At 47.4% G+C, this 22,206-nt stretch overlaps 1 protein-coding gene across 3 annotated transcripts in view; it reads right to left on the bottom strand.

The window, feature by feature from the left end:
• Positions 1–7,758: 7,758 nt before the first annotated feature.
• Positions 7,759–22,206, bottom strand: part of PML (promyelocytic leukemia) — a 39,844-nt gene continuing 25,396 nt past the window's right edge. For 2 of the 3 annotated variants that reach the window (XM_030545597.1, XM_030545596.1), the window contains exons 8-9: positions 10,119–10,266; positions 7,759–8,544 (exon numbers count right to left, since the gene is read on the bottom strand). In XM_030545597.1, the coding sequence (XP_030401457.1) occupies positions 7,970–8,544; positions 10,119–10,266 (723 nt within the window). In that variant the 3' untranslated portion in view covers positions 7,759–7,969. Of the gene's footprint in view, positions 8,545–10,118; positions 10,267–20,991; positions 21,448–22,206 lie in introns of those variants that run through there. The other variant, XM_030545598.1, reaches the window with a different exon arrangement.

Below are 22,206 nucleotides of genomic sequence, written 5' to 3'. Positions count from 1 at the left end.
TGTCTCTGTGCAATGGAAGGAAGTAAGGCAGGGTCATTGGCTGTGGCTTGGAGCCAGGAAGGACATCTCACTGCAGCTGGGCAGTGGCTTTCTTGGTTTGCCTTAGTGTTTTATTTCTCTACACGACTCTGTTTAAAGTTCTTGTTAATACTCATATTCCACCAGTGCTGATGTGCTGCACCTTTCCACCGCCCCTACTCTCCATGTACATATCAGTTCTAACCTTCAACACTGCTATTCTAGCCCACTCCACCCTCCCCACACACAGTTCTGCTGCTGCCACTCAATCCTGACCCGCATCTCCCTGCCATTCCAGCCCCAGGTGCTCTCGCTGCTGTGCCATTCCACCTCAGTGCTGACCTGAAGACCTGGCTGCTATCCCAGTCCTGGACTCAACCCTGCCCCCAGCTCAGCCAGTGCATCTCATTCTAGAATTGGGTGGGAAATTGCTCTCTTTGAGATTTTAAAAAACAAACGTTCCCATCCCAAATTGGGATAAAAGCTGAAACCTCTCATTTTTCCATGACCCGATGTTCTGACAACAGCTTCAGGGCAGGTCAATCAAAACATTTCATTTTGACCATTTTTGAAATGTTTTGGTTTGATTTCAATCTTTTACATTTTTAGCCTTTTAAAAGAACATCACAACAGCCATACTGGGTCAGACCAATTCCAATCATGGCCAATTGCTTGGGGCACAGAGGGAATGAACAGAACAGGTAATGATCAAGTGATCAATCCTCTGTTGCTCATTCCCAGCTTCTGTCAAACAGAGGCTAGGGACACCATCCCTGCCCATCCTGGCTTATAGCTATTGATGGACCTATCCTTTTAGTGTAAATTAACTAATCTTTGGAAAAACCATTTCAGACTGAAACTAGAGTTTTTATTCTGAAACTTTTGTCAAAACCATCCCTTTCCTGCCCACAATTTTATCCCTGAAGTAGTGGTGGAACCCCCCTGCAATTCCCAGCCTACATTTTCCCATCCCCACCCCCCAGCTCTACCAAATGCACCTCCAACCTAGCCTGCAGCCCCCCCGCTACTCCTGCCCTATATTGACTGGATGTGATCTCTTTACAGTGCAATATTCTCCCAGGGAGGGGATCCCAGACTGCAATTCTGCAGACCATCCTGCCTAGCATCCTCTTCTTCTGTTAGAGAGCAGTATGGCTTGATAGTGTTCATTGTCATTCATTTTTAACAGGTTTCCACACCCCATTTAGGGCTTATGTCCCACCTTCCCAACCCATTTCCGTTGGTGCCGAAGTTTGGTGCCGTCGGCCATTTTGAAATTTTTTTTGGTGTGTGTTTGAATAGGGGAAGTGTTGTGTGTGTTTGTGCTTGGGTACATATAGAGAAAAAGGTTAAAAGAATAGAGTGAGAGAGTTTAAAGATGAAAAAAGTTTGGGTAAGGTTTAGGGAAGAAAGGAAAGAAAGGTTATTTGGAGGTGACTGAGTAAGGACAGATGATCATAAAGATTTAGTTTAAGAAAAAAGTTAAATAATATTGAAAACTAGGTTTAAAGAGAGAATTTACTAAGGCAAAGCCTGTTTAGTGAGCACATGGTAAAAAAGTAAATAAAAATGCATTTAAACTATTCAGTACCAATGTAGGTTAAGAAAAAAGGTTTTAAAAACATTGAAAACTAGGTTTAAAAAGGGAATTTACTAAGGCAGAGCCTGTTTGGTAAGCACATGGTAAAAAAGTAAATAAAAATGCATTTAAACTATTCAATACCAGTGTAGGTTAAGAAAAAAGAGAGGTTAAAAGAAAGAACAGGGCAAAAAAAGGGAAAAGAGAGCCCCCTTTGCAAAGGGCAAAGATAGAGAGCACACGGTTGAATCAGAAAGAGAGAGAGAGAGAGAGAATTCTTACCTTTCCAGTCTTTCTGTAGAATGAGGCAACTTCCCAGTTTCAGACCCTCTCAAACTTGTTATCACCACCTTTGGATCAGACCAGAGTTTGTTCTACAACAGCATCATAGAATTCATTTTCCTGAACCAATCCTAGAGGGTCCCAAGATTTTAAACAAGAGCCATCTCCCTCCTCTTTTCCTTCCCCTCCTCTCCCCCCCTTAACTGTGTTATTCTTATCTAAAGAAACAGACCTCCAGCGTTTCCCCCACCAGATAGCCCTTTTACATAGCGGTTTTTATAAAAGTTAAAACCATAAGCTTTTAGTAACACACAATTTTTAAAGTTTTCCCCTAGGTTTTAGACTAACGTGTTATTTTTTAGTAAGCACAATATGAAACAACAGGTTTTTGCAGCAAAGCTCCTGTTAGCAAAGCAGCCTCTGTGAGTCAGTGGATCGCAGAGAAGGAGTTTGCTTCTTTACCTGCTTTTTAACAAATACAAGTGAATGTTACATTAAGTTTTGCAAAGGTATAATTACTTGAAAAGAAAAACCTAAGACACATCCCTTTTGTATGTGTTGTAATAAAAAAAGAGCAGGCAGAAGCACCCCAGGTTTAAAATCCCATGTTTTTAGTAACAGTTTATATAGCCCTTATTTTATAAACCAGTGGATTAGAGAGAAGAAGGCTGCTTCTTTCCCCACTTTTTAACAAACACAGGTGAAAGTTTTGTAAAGGAACACACACCTGAAAAGACAGGTCTATCTAAAGACGCAGTCCTTTATTTATAGGAGTGTTTCAATAAAAAAGAGCAGGCAGGCTTAAAAACACAGAAAGCTTGTTTATAAAAATAATGTATAGTGATAAAAAAAAATTCCCTAGGTTTTAGACTAGCACTGGTCATTTTTTTGTAAGCCCAATATGAAACAATAGGTTTTTTCAGCAAAGCCATTGTTAGCAAAAACAGCCTCTGTGTGTATGTCTACACTATGGGATTATTCCAATTTTACAGAAACCGATTTTTGGAAACAGATTGTATAAAGTCGAGTGCACGCGGCCACACTAAGCACATTAATTTGGCGGTATGCATCCATGTACCAGGGCTAGTGTCGATTTCCAGAGCATTGCACTGTGGGTAGCTATCCCATAGCTATCCCATAGTTCCCACAGTCTCTCCCACCCATTGGAATTCTGGGTTGAGATACCAATGCATGATGGGGCAAAAACAGTGTTGCGAGTGATTCTGGGTAAATGTTGTCAGACAATCCTCCCTCCGTGAAAGCAACGGCAGACAATCATTTCGTGCCCTTTTCCCTGGATTGCCCAGGCAGACACCATAGCACAACAACCATGGAGCCCATTCAGCCTTTTTTCACTGTCACCGTATGTCTACTGGATGTTGCTAACAGACACGGTACTGCAGCGTTACACAGCAGCATCCCCTTGCCTTTTGCAAGTTAGCAAAGACAGTTACCAGCTTTACTGTACTGTCTGCTGTCTTGCAAGTTGACAATGACGGTTACCAGTCATACTGTACCGTCTGCTGCTGTCATGAGTGCTCCTGGCCAGCCTTGGTGACATCAGCCGGGAGTGCATGGACAAAAATGGGAATGACTCCCCAAATCATTCTCTTCTTTTAAGTTTTGTCTAATGGAGTCAGTCCTGTCTAGAATATCAGGCAAGCCTACTAAAGAGCCAGAGAGGCAAATGGCCCCTCCGGGTCAGAGCCCTAGACATCCTGCAGAAATGATGAGTTGTATGCCATTCTAGGGGCTGCCCCTGCAACAATGCCACCTGTTGCTTCCCTTCTCCCCCACCCCTCCTGGGCTACCATGGCAGTTATCGCATGAATAAGAAACAACACTGACTTTATTGCCTCTGCAAGAAGAGATCAAAGTGGCAGGGGGGAAGGGGACGGCAGCCTCCAGCTGCTATGATATTCCAGGCAGGAGTGAATCTCCAGGAGACAAAAAAGAAGAGAATGACCAGGAGTCATTCTCATTTTTACCCAGGCGCCCCAGGCCGACCTCACCAAGGCCAGCCAGGAGCATTCATGGGACAACGGACAGATATCAGTCACACTGCACCATCTGCCGTCGGGAAGGGAAGAGGATGTTGCTGTGTACACTGCAGCACCGTGTCTGCCAGCAGCATCCAGTAGACATATGGTGACACTGAAAAAAGGTGAGAAACTATTTTTTTCCCTTTGGTTTCATGGGCGGGGGGAGGGGAGCGGATGACATATACCCTGAACCACCCGCAATAATGTTTTTGACCCTTCAGGCTTTGGGTGTTCAGCCAAGAATTTAAATGGTTTTCAGAGAGTGCGGGAACTGTGGGATAGCTACAGTCATCAGTCGCCCCTCCCTCCATGAGCGTCCATTTCATTCTTTGGCTTTCTGGCACGCTTGTCTCAGCCCCTTAAGTTTCACGCAGCACTGTGTCAAGTCCCTGTTGTGGCCTCTGTCCTTGGAGATTTTTTCAAATGTTTTGGCATTTCGTCTATTGGAACAGAGTTCTGATAGAACAGATTCATCTCCCCATACAGAGATCAGATTCAGTATCTCCCGTATGGTCCATGCTGGAGCTCTTTTTTGATTCTGGGACTGCATGGTCACCTGTGCTGATCAGCGCTCCACGCTGGGCAAATAGGAAATGAAATTCAAAAGTTTGCAGGGCTTTTCCTGTCTACCTGGCCAGTGCATCCAAGTTCAGATTGCTGTCCAGAGCGGTCACAATGGTGCACTGTGGGATAGCTCCCAGAGGCCAATACCATCAAATTGCAGCCACACTAACCCTAATCCGAAATGGCAATACCGATTTCAGTGCTACTCCCCTCGTCAGGGAGGAGTACAGATATCGCTATTAAGAGCCCTTTATATCGAAATAAAGGGCTTCGTTGTGTGGATGGGTGCAGCATTAATTCGGTTTAACACTGCTAAATTCGAAATAAACTCATAGTGTAGACCAGGCTGTGATAGAGATAAGAAGGCCAGAACATAATAAGAAAGCCCTAGCCTGCTTTTAAAACAAAATGATACCAAAGACTTGTTAAACTAAACATTTTCCTTTTGTTATGTAAAGAAGGCATTGCTTTGTAAGTAATCTTATTACATGGTAAAATAAAAAAGAAATTACCTTAGGGTTAAAGCCACACCCAGCTAGTTTATAAAAGTAATTTGTTAACAAATAGAGGTTAAAGTTTTGTAAAGGCCTTGATGAACACTTGAAAAGACAAACCTATCTGAAGACACAGCCCTTTTGTATGTGTTGTAATAAAAAAAGCAGACAAAAGCACCCCAGGCCTAAACCCTGACTAAGAAATTTTTTTTCCCCCAAGGATTTTAGTGAGAACAACTTGAAACAGCCTTTTGAAGGTAGTGAATTAGAAAAGAAGAAAGCCTTGTTTTTCAAAGGGGTTATCTGAAGACACAATTTTTTCATTTAGCCCCTTAGGCATAGGTGTTTTGGTAACATGAGTTTGCAGAAACAGCCCCTAGTTAAAAATACAGAAAGCCTGTTTATAAAAGTAATCTATAGTGATAAAAAAGTTTCCCCTAGGTTTTAGGCTAGCATTGGTCATTTTTTAGTAAGCCCAATATGAAACAACAAGGCCTTTACAAAACTTTAACCTCTATTTGTTAACAAATTACTTTTATAAACTAGCTGGCTGTGGCTTTAACCCTAAGGTAATTTCTTTTTTATTTTACCTTGTAAATAAAACTACTTACAAAGTAATGCCTTCTTTACATAACAAAAGGAAAATATTTAGTTTAATAAACAGAGGTGAAAGTTTTTTAAAGGCCTTGATGAACACTTGAAAAGACAAACCTACCTAAAGGGCAGGTCTAGACTAGGGGGGGGAAATCGATCTTAGATACGCAACTTCAGCTACGTGAATAACGTAGCTGAAGTCGAATATCTAAGATCGGATTACTCACCCGTCCAGATGGCGCGGGATCGATGTCCGCGGCTCTCCGTGTCGATTCCGGAACTCCGTTCGGGTTGATGGAGTTCCGGAATCGATATAAGCACGCTCGGGGATCGATATATCGCATCTAGATTAGACGTGATATATCGATCCCCGAGCAATCGATTTTAACCCGCCGATACGGCGGGTAGTCTGGACGTACCCAAAGACACATCCCTTTAATTACAGGAGTGTTTCAATTAAAAAAGCACACCGAAGCACCTCTGGCCTAAACCCTGACTAAGAAAAAGTTTTTAAAAGCAGGCCTAGGGCTTTCTTGTTATGTTCTGGCCTTCTCCTCTGTGATCCACTGACTCACAGAGTTGTTTTTGTTAACAATGGTTTTGCTGAAAAAGCCTGTTGTTTCATATTGGGCTTACTAAAAAATGACCAGTGCTAGTCTAAAACCTAGCTCTGGGCAGGGCTTACCTCAAGCAGCTCCTGGAAGCAGCAGCATATTCCCTCTCTGGCTCCCAAGTGGAGACACGGCCAGGTGGCTCTGCACGCTGCCCCGTCTCCAGGCACCACCCCCGCAGCTCCCATTGGCCGCAGTGCTGGTGCTGACTGGAGCCACCAGGATCCCTTTTCAACTGGGTGTTTCCATCAAAAATTGGACACCTGGTCACCCTAGATTCATCCAGGCATCAACAATAAATGAGTGAGCCTGTCTGCTCTTCCTTAGCTGAACAGGAGAAGAGAGGTGATGATATCCCTGTAGGATGGAAGGATTAGGGCCAGGTTTGAATTTGAACCAAGAGCAGATGAGATCAAATGTTCATCCTGGAGAAACCAGCGCAGTGCTGATGCAGTGCGATGGGAGAGACTCTGTGTAGAGATATGGCCAATGTCAGCTATGACCTACCCATGCCTGTGGCACAGAACATAGAACGCAGCAGGTTTAGCCCTCAGAGGCTGAGCATTTGACCGGGTTTGAGCTGGCAGAGGCATGTGTCTGCCAGTGCTTTGTGACACTCCCCTCCAGCTAGGTCATGCTCCTCCTCAGTCGTCTGGAGTTCACATCCAGAGTTGGACATCAGTCTGCAGTGACTTCTCGACTCCAGACCTAGTGAAATGCACAGGGGGATTGTGGGCATAAAATCCCAGCTCTCTAGGGCTGCCACTGGAGTTCAAGGAGTGTTTCCATGTGTATGAAAGCTAGGAGCCTCCTGCTACCAGAATGCAATGTGATAGGCACCCAGGCACCATGCTGATGGGCATTATAAGATGGATGGAGAAAAAGGTTTGAACCCGTGTTCATTTACCATTCCATTCAATGGGGGGTAACAGCAGCAAATGCTCATTAGCCAGGACATTGCAGGACCTACTGGAGGGTCCCCCTCAGAAGGCTGGTGGCCACTGTGAGGCCTAAAGGGGAGGGAAAGAGACCTACAAGGCCACATCACCCATGTGGAGTAAATGTCTCCCAAGGTTCCCAGAAGAATTCTCACATCCTGTGGCTCCTGGCTGTGGGTGAGGCAGGTTCTGCAGGCTTACATTTTTGCAATCAGCTGCTTGCTCATTCCAGGTGCAGCAGATGATGCAAAACACAAGTCCTGAGAATCCTGTATGTAGGGAGGTAGGATAATGGCTGGGACTAATTGTACAAGACAGACACCAATATGCCAAATTTGGGAATGGGCCTGAGAGCTTAATAAAGGTAATCACAGCTCTCTCTGGCTCATACTGTCCTCCCAGGTAATGCCTCCTCTGTCTCTTTGGATGATAAAGGAAGATGCTATCACTCCCTTCGACTAAAGAGAAGAAAGGGGGAGTGGAGTTATATGAATATTTCAATTGAGTGGTAGTCTGTCTAGGGGGAAAATGGCTTTTGCTGATCCTGCCAGATTTCCAAAGGCGTGTGTAGCAAATAGGCCCCTCTACAGTTGTGACATGGGTTAGATTACAACCAAGAACATCTTAAAGACTCTCTTAGTTTTAAAACTAGTTTAATCATACGTGACAGATAGAGCACTGGGACAGTCTGGTGGTGACTGACATGCTAAAAGCACCTAAGGATAGGTAGCTCAGTAACAGCCTCAAGCAGTTTGTTGCACTATTGCTAGGAAAAGGGAGAGCTGTTTTTAGCTGTTTAGCAGCTTCCTCTCAGGAGACCTGAAATCACTGGCAGCCCTCTCTCCTGCTACGACTCCTGCAGTTCACAGAGGACCATATTGCGCATTGCCAGAGTCTTTGTGGCAGACCTGGTGAGCAATTTCTCCTGCAGCAAAGGCTGGAGGGAAGTGTAAGATTCGAGGTTGCAATGAGAAAGTACAAGCCTCGGATCTGGATCTGTGTGGATCTCCAGAAGTTTACAGAGATCTCTTAGGGCCTTCACCGATGCCAGAGCGCTGCTGTCGTTCAGAGGCTTGTGCAGGTACATTCTCACCAGGTTCTTCATTTTATAAAGACCAAACGTGGGAATCTTTTCCTTAATTAAAGGCAGGGTGTCCAGATAACCACAGACATTTGTGCAGAAGTCCCATTTCTTGGCAAAAGAATCCAAGGCTTTAAAGAGAACGGTGAGCTCTGATGTCCAGAAGTTATATACAACTAAGATGGGCTTGGGAACAGAGCGGAGGTAGCAGAGAAAGTGCTCTAGCCCTGTCTCAAGGGAGACACCTTGTGAAATCAAACTGAGCACAGACTCTGGGGTTTGTATCACAATCTTAAAGCTGTTTTCTCCATTCGCTGCAGCCAGCTGAGTGATCATCTGTGCTAGAGTAGGAAAATGGCAGAATCAGGAACTTTAGAGACATCATTCAGCATCAGTAATGCAGAGAGAACTGGGATATGAGGAACTGAGAGAAAGGGGTCAGAGGGCCCAAGTGATCTCTTAGTTCTTGTCAAACTCTGGTATTGTAGGGAGGCCCTGCCTACTAGCTGGAGATCTTTGCCTTCTGTAAGGGCTGGTCTACACTACGGGAGAAAATCGATCTTAGATACGCAACTTCAGCTACGTGAATAACATCGCTGAAGTCGAAGTATTTAAGATCGAATTACTCACCGTCCTCACGGGCGGGATCGATGTCTGCGGCTCCCCCTGTTGATTCCGCAACTCTGTTCTGGTTGGTGAAGTTACGGAATCGATATAAGCGCGTTCGGGGATTGATATATCGCGTCTAGATGAGACGCAATATATCGATCCCCGAGCAATCGACTGCTACCCGCCGATACGGCGGGTAGTGAAGACGTACCCTAAGTGATGACTGGGTGTAAAGGCAGCGTTGGGGGAGGAGGTTCCCAGCTAGTCCATCCTGCTGTCTCTTTTCCAAGCAGATGAGAATGCTTGTGCTTGGAGCTAAGCGAGGTCCTGCTCAGAGAAGGCTTAGATTCCAATTATTTATTCACCTGATGTAACACACTAGCAAAGTGTGCTTCTTTGTCCCTCTAGTGGCAGGCAAATATAAGAGGATAGCAGCCCTGTTGCTGCCTCCTGCTAATGGAGTTAGTCCTTTAGTGCAAGTGGCAGGGGCTTGGCCTTTGGAGCTGGACAGCTCAGATTCAGTGAAGACTCAGCTATGGTCATTACAATAGTCACTGGGTTACTGTGTAAAACACTTTGTCCCCTTAGTGATTGGCACTATAGAAATATCACGAGTAGAAGGATAAACAAAGAGGGAGTGGACCTGGGCCTAGGATTTTCTTGATGCTGGGGGCTGATTTGTGTGAAGCCCTGTATGACTGCACATGTCTAACCTGAACAGGCCTTGGAGTTTGCAGGGGCGGCTCTAGACATTTCACCGCCCCAAGCACGGCATCGTGCCATGGGGGGGGCCCTCTGCCACTCGCCGGTCCTGCGGCTCCAGTGGACCTCCCGCAGTCATGTCTGCGGAGGGTCCACCGGTCCCGCGGCTCCGGCGGACGTCCTGCAGGCGTGCCTGCGAAGGGTCCCCACTGGTCCCGCAGCTCTGGTGGACCTCCCTCAGGCGTGCCTGTGGAGAGTCCGAAGCCGCGGGACCAGCAGACCCTCTGCAGACACATCTGTGGGAGGTCCACTGGAGTCGTGGGACCAGCAGACCCTCCGCAGGCATGCCGCCAAAGGCACCCTGCCTGCCGCCCTCCCAGCGACTGGCAGAGTGCCCCTCGCAGCATGCCGCCCCAAGGACGCTCTTGGTGTGCTGGGGCCAGGAGCCACCCCTGGGAGTTTGTAGGAACTCCAGAAGGAAGATCTGCTCTGGATTGGTTAATAGCACAGCAGAAGCAGGAGCTACTATAGAAGCTCCTATCCCCTGCCCATACCACACAGCTTATCTGCTAATAGGGATTCTCAATGAGCAAAGCAGACTCACTGTCTTTGTTGACCTTCATGTCGAAGAACACCAGCGTGCTTCCCCCAAAGCCAGCGCTGGCCACAACCCCAAAGCCTGGTGCGCTGCTTTCCCATTCGAACCGCAGGTATGAGGAGGAGTCCTTGCTGCCCTCTAGCATGCTGGACAGCTGCAACAGAAAACCAGAGAGAATGCCCCATGCTCCACTACTGCCAAGAATCATCTGGGTTCGCCTGCACTAGGAGGGAGCCCTGTGCATGTGCTGAGAGGTGGAAAAGGAGGCTAGGCAAAGGTGGCCGAGCCGGGGGGTAGAGGAGTGGCTGAGTTTAAAGTCTGCGCTCTAATGCCTGTCTAGGTAACCACCTTGACAGTGGTGTGAGCTTGGGACCGTTCCCCCTCCCCAAAGGGCAAGGAGAAGGAGGAGGCAGAAAAGTCTTGTTCCATGGTCTTGTCTGATCTCTTGATGCTCATCTCTAATGCTGTGGGAGCCAGATGAAAAACAAAAAAGCAGATGGGAATGGATGACACTTCCTTTTCATATTCTTTTTCTCCAGGTTTTCTCTAGCACCACACAATTCTGAAATCTCATCTGACGTGAAATATGTTGACCTACTTTGCAGTTGGTTGAAAAATGGGGGCACAGATTTTGAAATGAAAAAATTCTCCATGATTTATTGTTTTTTCTTGGTTTTCAGCAAAATTAGAAATGTTTTGGGGAGAATTTTGAGACATTTCTGATAATTTCTCCTCTCTCTTTGTCTCTCTCACCCCCTTGGTATTTATGAAGCACTCAGACTAAGCACTGTGAGGCTCTGTACTCCTTGGACAAATGAACGGTTGCTTTCTAGATGACATTCTGCAATTCTCTTTCCATTACAGATGTGCCTGCACTTCTGCCATTCTGCTTGGGAGACTAGTCTGGAGTTTAATAGATCTGCAGCTTAGGAAATTGTTGTGTCTTGTAAACACAATCTGCAAAAACATCGTGTCAAGTCAGGTCCCAAATAATTGTGGTTACTAAATATATCTTAACAGGCAGGGCTACGCTCCACACAGCTGGCTGGTTGGGCTCTGGTGGCTTCTAGAACATGGTGAACGCCACTGGAGGGCTCATCAGCTTTTTAAAGGGACTCTCCCCTTTTCCAATAGACTACAGAAATATTGCCTGCTGTCCAGCTTACACTGGAAGGAAGGAAGTCCATAATCAATGGAATTACTCAAGCTCAAAAGCACTGTGCTGACTTTTCCTTTCTATTCACAGCAGTTGAGAGGCTAGGTCTTGCTGCCACTCCCCTGGAATGAGAAATCAGTTGTTCTGCTTCCACTTTTCCACAGAAGGTATCCTGCGTATGAAAGATCCCAGAGTTTGTGCCATGAACTGCCCACAGCAAACTAGCCCTTGCTGCGTCATATCTAGACAGAGGTGTGGGCCAGGGGTCAGACCCAGAGCTCTCGGGTCTGACACTGGTGCCTTGTGTGTGTTGGGATACAACTGCTGTCCCTTGCTGTGTCTCAGTTTTCCCACCTGCAAACGGACAGCGATGGCTTTAAGCACTTTACTGTGCTGCAGGAATTGTGGGTTCAATTCCTGGTTCTGCCATCGGACTGCAAGCTGACATTGGGCAAGCCACTTCCCTCCCATCTGTACAATGGAGACACTGATATTGACCGTTGAGATCTTCTGCTCTCTATATAGTATCATTGACACCACCTTTCTACAGAAGGGGAACTGAGGTCCCAAGGTCACACAGCTGGCCAATGGCAGAGCCACAAACAGAACCCATCTCTCACACGGGGAGAAGGGATAAATACTAGGGAAGGAAAGGCGTTATTTAAGTTTAGGGCCAATGTTGGCATAAAAACAAATGAATATGAAATGGTCATCAGCAATTTTAGGCTTGAAATTAGATCAAGGTTTCTAACAATCAGAGGAGTGACGTTCTGGAGCAGCCTCCCAAGGGGTGCAGTGGGGGCAAATAATCTAACTGGTTTCAAGCCTGAGCTTTATAAGTTTATGGAGGGTTGGAATAATGAGACTGCCTATAATAGCAAGTGGCCCATCAGCAACTGCTAGTAGTAAATATCCCCAATGGCTGCTGATGGGACAGTAGATGGGGAGAGCTCTGAGTTAGTACAGCAAATTTGTTCTCAGGTGTCTGTCTGGTGCGTCCTGCACACATGCTTAGGGTCCAACAGTCTGTCATATTTTGGGTCAGGAAGGACTCCTGCCCCTCCCCCCCCCAGGTCACATTGGTTGAAGCCATGGAGTTTTTGGCTTTCCTCTGCAGCATGCAGTCACTTGCAAGTTAAATTAGTGCAAATGGCAGATTCTCTGTAACTTGACATCTTTAAATCATGATTTGAGGACTTCAGTAGCTCAGCCAGAGATTCAGGGTCTATTACAGGAGTGGGTGAGTGAGGTTCTGTGGCCTGCAGTGTGCAGGACGTCAGACTAAATGATCGCAATGGTCTGTTCTCGCCTTTGAGTCTACGAGTCTAAGTCCCAGTCCAGTGCTCTAGCCAGAGCTGTAACCAAGGCAGGGCGAATGGGAAGTCACCCAGGCCACAAAGCTGTGGAGGAGGAAAAATGAAGCAGAAACAGAGGTGACATGTAAAGCCCCAGGTGGCAAGGCTTGAACGCCAGCCCCACACACCAGTGTTAGGGAGAGAGTGCCATCTCCAGCCCCTGACTCTCCTCAGTGGGTCATCCAGCCTGTCTGTGTTGTGGGAGTGGGGTAGCAAAAATCTCGGGGGCATGTGACTGATAGCAGAGAAATTCCATTTGGGGTTGGAGTTGCCAACTTTCTAATCCCACAGATCCAAATACCCTAGCCATGCCCCTGCCCTTCCCCTTCCCAGAGGCCCGCCCCACTCATTACATTTCCCCTCCCTTGGTAGCTCACTCTCTCCCACCCTCACTCACTTCACTGGGTTGGGGCAGGGAGTTGGGAAGCAGGGGGGATGAAGGTTTTGGCTGGTGGTGCAGCTTTGGGGTGGGGCTGGGGCACAGGGGTTCAGGGTGTGGGAGGGAGTTCTGGGCTGGTGCAGAGGGGGTAAGGGCTCTGGGGTGGGGCCGTAGATGAGGGGTTTGGGATGCAGGAGGGGGATCCAAGCTGGGGGGGTGGGGTGGAGGGTTCAGGATGTGGGAGGGGTCTCTGGGCTCAGGCAGGGAGTTGGAGTGTGTGTGGGGGGGTGAGGACTCCAGCTGGGGGTGCAGGCCCTGGGGTAAGGTAGGGGAGGAGGGCTTTGAGGTACAGGAGGGGGCTCTGGGTTGGGGGGTCTCAGGGCTGGGGCACCGGGGGGCTAAGGCAGGCTTCCTCCCTGTCTTGGCACCGCAGATCATGCTGTGCCCCAGAAGCAGCCAGTAGCAGGTCTGGCTCCTAGGCGGAGGTGCGGCAGGCAGCTCTGTGCGCTGCTCTCGCCCACAGGCACCACCCCTGCAGCTCTCATTGGCTGCGGTTACTGGCCAATGGGAGTGCGGAGCCAGTGCTCGGGGCACGGATAGGGAGTGCGGAGCCAGAACAGGTAGGGACTAGCCTGCCTTAGCCCTGCAGCGCTGCCAACCAGACTTTTAACTGCTCGGTCAGCAGTGCTGACCAGAGCTGCCTGGGTCCATTTATGACCAGGTGTTCCGGTCAAAAACTGGACACCTGGTCACCTTATTTGGGGGGGCTCCCAGATTCCATTTTATATTCCTGGCTTCGATTTTGAATAAGCAAGAGTGACTGCACCATTAGAAGCTGAAGGTCACAGAACATGAAAAACAGAATTGGTGGGAAAACCAAATTGGTGGGGAAAAGGTGGTGAACAACAATGCTAAAAATAGAAGATGATCATACCACTGTCAGGTAAAAAATGATCCCAGTTTAAAAACAGATCTGACAGTTTAGAATGTTGACAGTTGGCATGTGTTCAAGAAGGATCTGACAGGAAGGTATTAACAGAAGTGTATGGGAAGTTCTGACAGAATGGTATAAAGGTCAGTGTGTCAGTTGAGTTGGATTGAGAGCTGGTGGGAGCCGAGAGCTGACGGTTGAGAGAGCTGGCAGAGAGAGGAGGAGAGCTGCAGAGGGAGCCCTGCCCTGCCACTGGAGTGCAGAGACAGAGAGAGAGATAAGAAGCAGAGACCTGAGGAGAAGAGGCAGAGAGAGAGCATGCAGGACAGTCCAGCAAAGTCTGTCAAAGTTCTAGTTCTGGTATAGTAAAGTGTCAGTGTATATGTGTGTGGATGGGTTTATAAAGATCTATTTGCATGTGGTAATTATAAAAGGAATTTATACATGTAGGACCTTAAAAATGTATTTAAAAACTGGTGTCAGTGACCTGTGAACAACTGATCTCCAAAATCAGGGTGCACCACTTAGCACCACTTTGTACTGTAAAGCAATACGGTTTGGGGTGCTCTTTAACTTGTGGAAGGGATTTGTGTCTTATAAGATCAATAAGGGATTTGTGCCAGGGATTGGGTTTATAACATCTATAAGAGGTGTTAACATTAAGAAAGGGTGATCTTTAGCTTGTTGTGAGGAATAACATCAATAAAGAGTGCCTTGTTTAAAACACAGCTTGTATCCATGCCCTCTAAGATTTTTCCTTAACCATCCTGGAGACCCATATCTAATGAGAACAGATGAGTCATCTCAGGATACCCAAATTCTGTTTTTGGGGTAACAATCCCGTGTGCCCCTCACCCCAATCCGTCGCTTGTGAGTGGAAAAAAGATGAAAAAAATTGGCAGGGGGCACAAATATGCTTGCTCGCCTCAGGTGCTAAAATGCCCAGTTATATCTCCAGGTCTAGTCCCTAGGCCATAATTGTGCCTATATCCCAGGGCTGCTGGGAACGTTACTTAGGTACTATATGTGCAGTGTTATGAAGCGGAAATGTGCTCCTCATTACTGCCATGGTGGCTGCTGCTGACTGAATTTGAATTGGAATCTGGGGGGCTTCTGTGAGATTGGAATTCTCCTGCCAAATCGGAGGACTCACAGGAAATTGTGGCTTCTGATGTGTCATTTTTTAACTAGTGGAACAGATTGTTTGCTCAGTGAGGGAGCATGAACTCAGCTCCCTGCCAGACAGAATATGGAGGAGGCCTTGCACAAAAACCCAGCAGCTGGCCCCTCTCCCCACCAGTCACATTTTCTGTCAGTGCCACAGTATCCCCAGTGTCTTCAGGAACAACAAAGCACTCATGGAAACTCTCTTACTGTTAACTGCTGCTACAGCTGAGCCAAGCACATCTGCACATTGTTACTGAGTAGTAACACATGGAGTGAAATTTTGGGGGAAAATTTCCTAAAGTGCCTATGTGACTTAGGAACATAAATTCCATCTACAAAAGTGACTTAAGAACCTAAACCCCACTGATTGTTAATGGGATATAGGCTCCTAAATCCAGGTCCCCCATGATATTTAGGTGCCTGCCATTGAAATCAATGAGAGTTAGATGCCAAAATATTTTTGAGGATTTGGGCCTGAGTGACAAAAAGTCACTTCTGAAAATGGGATTTAGGCAACTTTTGAAAATTCAACCCCTGATTGGGATTAAGATCTGAATCTGAATTTTCCTAAAGTTTGGGGGTGGGGTTTCAGAGATTCCATGGCCAGAAGGGACCATTGTAATCATCTAGTCTGACCTCCTGTATAGCACAGGCCAGAGAACTCCCCCAAAATAATTCCTAACACAGATCTTTTAGAAAAACATCTAATCTTGATTTTAAAATGATGAGTGATGGAGAATCCACCATGACCCTTGGTAAACTATTCCAATGGTTAATTTCTCTCACTGTTAAAAATGTATACCTTATTTCCAGTCTGAATTTGTCTAGCTTCAACTTCCAGCCATTGGATCGTGTTCTAGCTGGGGCATTGACTTGGGGGTCCAGTTCCCCTGTTTCCAAACCAACCCGCTGTTGATAATTTTGGGCACGGGAGTTAAGGGGGAAGGAATCACCAAATGACCAAGACAGAAATTAAGATCGAGTAATCTGTGAACTACACAGTCTGTATGTGAGGCCAGTTGTCTCTAGTTAGAGAATTCACAGCACACCAGGAATCTGTTGCTAGCCCAAACACTAAAGGCAACAATTCTAGGTCTTAGCTTCTCCTCTTACACTGTTACACTGACATAATCCCACTGATAATGGTGGAGTTACTCCTGATTTACACTGGTGTAAATGAGGAGATTCAGGACAGTCATAAGAGGAAGTTACTTACCTGTAATTGGAGGTTCCTTGAGATGTATGGTCCCTATTTGTATTCCAATCATGGGTGTGCATGCCTGCCATACACTGGAAGGTTTTCCTAGCAGTGTCCATTGACATACACATGCATCGTGCATTGTCTTGTACTCCCAGCTGAGGCTATATTAAGCCATGTGGATTGACGCCAGTCCAGTGACGTTCTTACCACTGAGTAGTGCAGTCCACAACTGAGGAGATGGATAGCACACTTCTTGAAGACCCTCCAGTTACAGGTAAGTAACCTCCTCTTCTTCTTTGAGTGATGGTCCCAATATTTATTCCAAACATGAGTAAGTACTGAGCAGTGATCAGTGTGGAGAGGGATGTGAGAATGCGAGAGACAGTGCGGTGCGTAGTATGGTGCATCCCACTGATGCATCGTCAGCCCCCTCTTGGGCAATGGCGTAATGGGATGTGAATATGTGCATGGAGCACCATGTCGCTGCTCAGCATGTGACTTGCCAGAAGATATCCATCAGGCAGGCAGATGTGGTTGCTTGCACTTGCGTAGAGTGCACCGTAACTCTGTCAGGCAGCGGCATGTTGGTATGAGATGGAAGACAAGGAGGTGAACAGACTGATAGAGGTGGAACTGCAAAACCAACCATGAGAGGAACTTACCATGCAGCTGTCAGTAAATCTTATCCTTGTGAAATTCTGTGTGTGGGGGGGGGTGTCAGCGATTATGGCTGCTAGTTCGCTGACCCATCTAGCCGAGGTAATAGCCACTAGGAATATTGCTTTCATGGAGAGATGGGAGAGGAAGCATGTCGCCATTGGCTTGAAGCGCAGCTTCGTGAGGGCAGACAGAAGAAGGGTAAGCTCCCCTGGGGGCGTGGGCTTAAGTGCTGTGAAGAAACTGTTGAGGAGACCTTTTATGAAATGAATGGTGGTAGGGTGTGTGAGCACCGAGCTGCCAACCACAGCAGGGAAAGACACTAAGTGTGGCCAGGTGGGCTCATACAGAGCTGAGGGCAAGACCCAACATTTAGAGTTTGAGGAGATAATTGAGGATGATAGGTATGGGTATGGGTATTGGTCTCAGGTGATAGTGATGATCATGAGGACGTGAGGTGAAGCATTTACATTTAGCTCAGTAGTAGGTCCTGGGGCATGGTGCTGGATGAAGGGGGTACAGACCAGGACCTTGGAAGGGTCAGTCCACCAGGTGAAGGAAGGCCAGAACCATCTTCGGGACAATGATTTTGGCATCCAGCTGGTCCCTTGTAGGGTCTGTAAATGGAAAGGACCCACATTTGGAGTCAACACATGCGCAGACATGCATGTGGTGTCACATAGGTGCAGGCTGCCATGTGACAGCAGAGGGAGAGTAAATGGCAGAGCATGGTGCAAGGGTTACAGCGTAAGTCCACAACTATGGCTATCAACATCCCAAAGCATCTGCTGGAAGGAAGGCCCATGTCACAATGGATTTGAGCTGGGCCCCACTGAAATTGATTGTCTGAGTATGTACAAGCATGGATTTCTCCTCCCAGGTAGGGGTACATTAAGCGGCCAAGGTGGAACATCGGTGCTGCCACTGCCATCACAGTGCCAAATGGGAGCATTCCAAACTGTTATTGGTGTCGTCTCACCTGGAAACAGAGAAATTTTAAAGTAGATGGGTGACTGTCAATGTGGAAAGAGGCGTCCTTTGTGTCAAGAGCTGTGAACCAGGCCCTGTGGGAAAGGGAGGAGATAATAGATGCCAGTGTCATCAGGAGCTGAAAATTAGGTATGGGGAGGTGCACTCTGCCCTTCTATGAAAGGAGGAAGTACAGGGAGTAAAACTGCCTGCCTGTGAAGAAAGATCTCATGGGCTCTACTGTGCCCTTTGCAAGAACAGCATCTGCTTCTTGCTGTAGTAGGCATTGCTGGGAAGGATCCCCGGGAAGTAGGGGTAGTGGCAGTGGGGAGGAAAAGAAAGAAATTCTATGGAGTATCCTTGGTGGATGATCTCCAATACCCAACGGTCCATCGTGATCTTGCCCCATTTGTGGGCAAACAGGGCAAGCTGGCCCCCAAAGATGACCTGGGGGCCACAGGTGGCAACGGGGATGGTTCACAGTTCTCAATTATGATGTCAAAACTGTGTCTTGGTTTGTTGGTGGGCCAGGGTGGAGGAGGTGGCCATGACAGATGCTGTGGGTGGCTGTCACTGGGGTTGGTGGCGCCTACGTGTGTGTGTGTGTCGCTGATACTAGGCCAGGTAGGCTGGGGGTGGAGTGATTGGTGCTGCTGTTTGCATTGGAGGGCTAGGGGATAGATCCCCATGGAGTGCAAAGTTGCTCTAGGGTCTTTAAGAGAGTGAAGGGACTAGTCTGTTTTGGCAGAGAACAACTTGTTCTCATCAAAGGAGAGGTTTGGACCTCCTGAGGAAAGCCGGAGGACTGCAGCCAGGAGTCTTGTCACATGACGACACCCATGGCAAGGGAGCACGAAGACCTGCCGGTGGCATCGACTGCCAGTTGGATGCCCACTTTGGCCATCAGGCACCTCTCTTCCACCACGGTATTAAACTGTTGGTTCTTGCTAGAGCAGTGTTGTTGTTGAAATCATACTTAGCTAGCAGAATCTGGTAATTTGCAATTTGGTATTGCAATGCTGCCAAGTAGCCCTTTTCCCCAAAAAGGTCTAGGTGCATGGCCGCCCAGTCTGGTGGACTGGACTTGTGTGTGCTGGCGCACTCGTTCCATTCCTGCATGCATAACCAGAGAGCTAGGGGATGGGTGGGAGAAGAGAAAGTACGTCCCCTTAGTACTGGCACATCATACATTTTGATGTGGGGGTAAAGGAAGCAGGAGTGTGCCACACTGTTCACGTGGGCTGAAGGATAGCATCATTAATGGGCAGTGCCAGCCATGACGGTCCCTGTGGTTGGAGGATGTCCTGCAGTTGATGGTGCTGGTCCTGGACTCCTCTAACGGTATGCCCAGATCCTCAGCTACCTGCTATAACTGGACCAGATATTGCTTTTGGTCATTGGGGGCCATAGAAAGGGAGGAATGAGAATCTCATCAGGCAGGCCATGGTGTGTCAGTAGGAACCTGTTCATTCACTGGCATGGGTAGCTCACAGGCAAGCAATGGAGAAGGCAGGTAGGGCAGCTGCAGTTGCTCCATCAGGAGAAGAGACTCCAAGTGGCTAGAAGTCTGAGAGATGTCTCTGGAAGCCCTGGAGAACCGAGGTGGTGTTCGTGGGGATGGTTAGACCGGTAGGTGCAAAGGCAGTGAGTGGATGGGCGGTACATGAGCTGGAGACCAGTCAGGGCAGGCAAATGCTGGGACAACCAGCAGTATCACCAGATCCTTCTTGTGCTTCAATTCACTCTAGGTATGGGGAAGCTTAGCACTGGTGCAGCAATGTTGGCACACGACTCTTCACCTGACCTGGTTTGGCTAGGAAGGGAACACTGCGCTTGGCGGTGGCCCTCAATGGGGGCCTTGCTCAGATGCCCATGAGAATGCTTTGTACCCTCATGTCTTGGCTTGTCCTTGACTGTCAGTACTGTCAGATGGGAGGCGTGGGAAGTGCTGGGAGGAGCACTCACCACTGGTGATGGACCACAGCTGCAGTGACGGTTCTGAATGAGAGCATGCCTGCGGTCTCATGGCTCCTCCATAAGCAACTTTCGGAGACGAAGTTCCCACACTTCCCAAGTCCGTGGCAGAAAGGACTTACAGATCTTGCAATGAGTCATGATATGAGCCTCCCCACGGCAGTAAAGGTAATGCTGGTGCTTGTCATTCACCAAGAACAAGTGGGGGCACAAAGCACAGTTTTTAAACCCTGGAATGTGGGGCATAGTACCCAGGGAAGGGAAAATATACCGCGAGCAGGGTAAACAATCTCTAATTAACTACACTAACTACTATGTGTACTTACCATGCTATACAAGCAAACAACAAACAAGAACTCTATACAACAGTCGAAAGGGCTCTCTTTGTGAAAAACTGAGATGCCAGAGGAGCAGGGGTTTCGACTCCAGTCATGCAGCAGTAAAAGGGAACTGGTGCTGCGTTGACTCATCCAGCATAATATAGCCTCAGCTGGGAGCACAAGATGACATGTGGGTCAATTGACACTGCTAGGAAAACTTTCCAGCTCAGGCGCATGGTGTGCATGTACACCCACATTTGGAATACATATAGGAACCACCACTCGAAGAAGACTCTAAACTCGTAAGTACTTTTGCAATGGTCTCTTGACCTAAGTCTCTGCCTATCAGTTGCTATTCATGGGAGGCAGAACTATTCCTAGTCCTTAGGTTCAGTCTGGATGGGGCTGGGGACATGACTTTCCCTGTGGAGGGTCCTTGGTGGTAAAACTCACCTAGAGGGCATCTGTTGGAGTCCTTCACCAGCTGCTTACAGGGTGAGATGAGTGCCATTTATTTGAGCAGGCTTATCCTTACCTGTGGCTTGGGTTTGCTCTGCTATTCTCTTATATCTACTACCCTTTTCACTGCTGTTGATGGCATCAACTGACTCAGGGTAGTGGCCACATGTGCCTGGTCCTTCGGGCAGCTTGCTTCTTCCTTTCCATGCTAACATTGGCATTCCATGAAGATACTCACTGGGGGGCCCCCATCAATACAGCCAGACAGCAGCTCTTTAAAAGGCAAAAAGGGCAGCTAGATTAATAATTGTCCCAATTCACTCTACACCTGGTAGTTGGGATTTCCAAAGGAGTCTGAGGGAGTCAGATGTCTGAAAAGCATAACGTGCTCCTGGATGTTCTTAGCCACGAGTGCAGTGAGAGCAGGCTCTGAGCAATGGTGCTCAATGACTTCTACGGTCAGTCAAAACACTCTGACCTACTGAAGCTATGATGAAGGACAGATAAAAGGAGGATTCACGGACGCAGACGTGGGCCTGGGAGGTGTGTGCAAAGCACTGAACAGACACTACTCTAATTAATCCTCCCAGCACCCCTGTGAGGCAGGAAGGGTGAGTATCATCACCCCCATTTGACAGGTGGGGAAACATGAATGAAAGGTGAAGTGAGTCACTCAAGGCCGCACAGTGAATCAGTGGCAGAGCCAGGATTGGAAGCCAGTCCTCTGTGACTCCAAACTCCATGCTTGTTCCTCCAGACCATGCTGCCTGTGGGAGAAAATGCCAGAAGGCGTTAGGGTTTACCAGAGGGACAGGGGTGCAGGAGGCAGCATTGGAAGAAGGAATGGCATGAGAATAGGTCCCTTGGTTGGATTGGTTCCAGTTCCCATTTAGGCTCAGTTTACCACTGGAAGAAGGAAAGAGAAATTGCAAAGAAAACAGGTAAGGAAGATGTCAGTGGGTTGCTTTTAGTTTGGAAATAGTTTTATTGAGAGTAACAAGAGTGACTTACATTCCTGCATTATTATCCCATACAAAAGCACCTCCATGTTACATTCCCCAAAACCATGGCCCCCATCCCAATCTTATATCCAACTCCTTCCACTGAAAACAGGTCCCTTCCCACCCCATCAATTCAACTGCTTCTTTATTTCTAAGGACATTGGCCACTGGAATTTGCCATGTGGTTAAATATATCATCAATCCTGTGGATTTTTAATATTGTTTTCAAAGCAAGGGGCAGGCAGTACCTTTTCAAAGTGTTACATGAAATTTTATCTACACAACTACTATTAAAGTTTCTACACATTGAACAGTTTATCCCCTATCCCATGCATCAAAGATGGTCCCATTTTTATAGCCCTAGATAATTGCTAATGCTGATACAACAGTAACAAACAAACTACAGAAAACCTCATTCGCTAATGTTTCCATGCATCAAAGCTTCAAGGGCTGATCCAAAGCCCAAGGAAGGCAATGCAAAGACTCAGGGCCGGTGCAACCATTTAGGTGACCTAGGCAGTTGCC

This window comes from Gopherus evgoodei, unplaced genomic scaffold (assembly GCF_007399415.2).
Source record: "Gopherus evgoodei ecotype Sinaloan lineage unplaced genomic scaffold, rGopEvg1_v1.p scaffold_38_arrow_ctg1, whole genome shotgun sequence".
Taxonomy (NCBI): Eukaryota; Metazoa; Chordata; order Testudines; family Testudinidae; genus Gopherus; species Gopherus evgoodei.
Note: the sequence above shows the minus strand (reverse complement) of the source record. Positions and strands in the feature narration are given on the sequence as shown.